The 2,040-nt window shown below is 51.7% G+C and overlaps 1 protein-coding gene across 1 annotated transcript; it reads left to right on the top strand.

The window, feature by feature from the left end:
* Positions 1-435: 435 nt before the first annotated feature.
* Positions 436-1,780, top strand: J4E92_005114 (uncharacterized protein; the record flags this gene model as incomplete). Its single annotated transcript, XM_051496498.1, has 3 exons — positions 436-837; positions 891-1,247; positions 1,289-1,780. 3 exons carry the CDS (start codon positions 436-438, stop codon positions 1,778-1,780), a joined length of 1,251 nt encoding a protein of 416 aa, XP_051353218.1.
* Positions 1,781-2,040: the final 260 nt, after the last annotated feature.

Genomic DNA, 2,040 nt, shown 5'->3' with positions numbered 1-2,040 from the left:
GAAGGATGCGGTGTCGCGCCATGTAACAGTAGCGTATGTAACTCTCACTTGCTCCGGAGAGACAAGACAATTCGAAATGTTAAACGTGATATTCACAAGAAGATGTACTATTTGGTGAACCAGTCCACTCGACCGAAGAAGCGCCTTCGCATAGCCGGATGTGGACGCAGCGACAATTCACCCCACTTGTTCCCAACAGCCGGGGCGGTAGCGACGCCATCAAGCCGACACCCTCGATTATGGAAACTAGACATATGCGTTGTATGCTTCCTGCCCGGGCAGATGCGATAGCCCGCAGGCTGTTGAGTTCGCGCGTACAGATGACGTACACATGATGCTCAACCATACACTGCGCTCTCACACTGAATTTCACCTTTCCTCTCGAGATCAGCTTGTCATTGAGAAATACCTATCCCTTTATCGTATCATCCAATTATGTCGCATCAGGAGAACACCAATAATGTCCCCGACGAACACCGTGTTCACAGGACCGGCTCCTGGCTTCCGGCAGACCACCGCGTCCACAAGAAATGGTTAGCGGGCATCATCGAGCGCGTGGAAAACAACCCTCAGGAGCTGCATCCTGTTTTGCGAGAGCTCAAAGACATGATCGAAAACAACGCACGTATCTACATTTTGATCAACTCCATGTTCGAGGAGATACCTACGAAGAAACCGTATAAGAACGATCCAGTGGGTCATAAGCAGGTCCGCGATTACCATCACATGCTGGAGCTGTTCAATCATATTCTTACAACGGCACCTGAATGGAGCGACCACGAGTACTCTGTTGGGATGGTGGGTACGCCATTCAAAGCTATCCTCGACTGGCCGATGGTATGCGACTCCAACAAACCACTCATTGGGCCTCTGCTGACTGTAGCACATAGGGCACGCCGTCTGGATTCGCTTTCTTTCTGGATCCAGAAGTCAACAAGATGATCAAGAAGGTCCTCAACGCATGGGCAGAGTTTCTCGCCTCGCCATCGTCAGCATACGTGCTCAGTGACGACAAGATCGGTTGGCTCAGTGATCACGGCACTCACGATCTCGCATTGACAGCGAACGTTGGCCAAACGTCTTACGCTTTCGAAGAACTCTTCCACTGCGATCCTTCCAAGAAGCACCATGGGTACAAGTCCTGGGATGACTTCTTCACGCGCCACTTCCACGAAGACAAGCGGCCCGTCGCAAGTCCTGATGACGATAGCGTCATCGCTAATGCTTGCGAATCGAAGCCTTATAAGGTAGGGCGTAATGTCTCTGGCGCGACCGCTTTTGGATGAAGGGTCAACCTTATTCGCTCATGGACATGCTCGCCATGGACCCACTGCACGAACAATTCATCGGAGGCACTATCTACCAAGCCTTTCTTTCTGCGCTGAGCTACCACCGCTGGCATGCGCCTGTTAGCGGCAAGGTAGTCAAGTCGTACCTCGTTGAAGGTACCTACTTCTCTGAGCCACTGTTCGAAGGTCTTGGTGACCCCTCAGCTGGGGGCGATATCAACGAGGGCGGCGAGAAGACAGGCCAAGGCTATCTTACCGCTACGGCTACACGCGCTATCATCTTCTTTGAAGCTGATAACAAGGATCTCGGCTTGGTGTGCTTCATGGGCATTGGAATGACTGAGGTTTCGACGTGCGAGACCACTGTCAAGGAGGGCCAACATGTAAAGAAGGGCGATGAGATTGGGATGTTTCACTACGGTGGAAGTACGCACTGTAATCTTCAGGAAGGGTGTGGAGTTGGAGGGATTTCCGGATACGCAGAACGCTGAGCACAACGTGCCTGTGAGAGCGAAGCTCGCGACTGTGAAACAAGCTAAATGATGGGATTGGCGACTGTCAGTAATGAGGGTCATCCTGTGCAACCCTGACAGGATCGCCACAACAAGAAGTGACAGGGGAAGTCCGGCGCCTCCCATAGTCTTCATCTCGCATCTCCTCCCTCAATTCAAACCCGTTATTCATCGCAGCTTCATCATCAAACATGCGACTCGATAACATCGTTTCATTGCGAAAAGACCAGAAACATTGC

The sequence above is a fragment of the Alternaria infectoria genome (assembly GCF_024043175.1).
Source record: "Alternaria infectoria strain BMP 0036 chromosome Unknown scaffold_7, whole genome shotgun sequence".
Classification (NCBI taxonomy): domain Eukaryota; kingdom Fungi; phylum Ascomycota; class Dothideomycetes; order Pleosporales; family Pleosporaceae; genus Alternaria; species Alternaria infectoria.
Note: the sequence above shows the minus strand (reverse complement) of the source record. Positions and strands in the feature narration are given on the sequence as shown.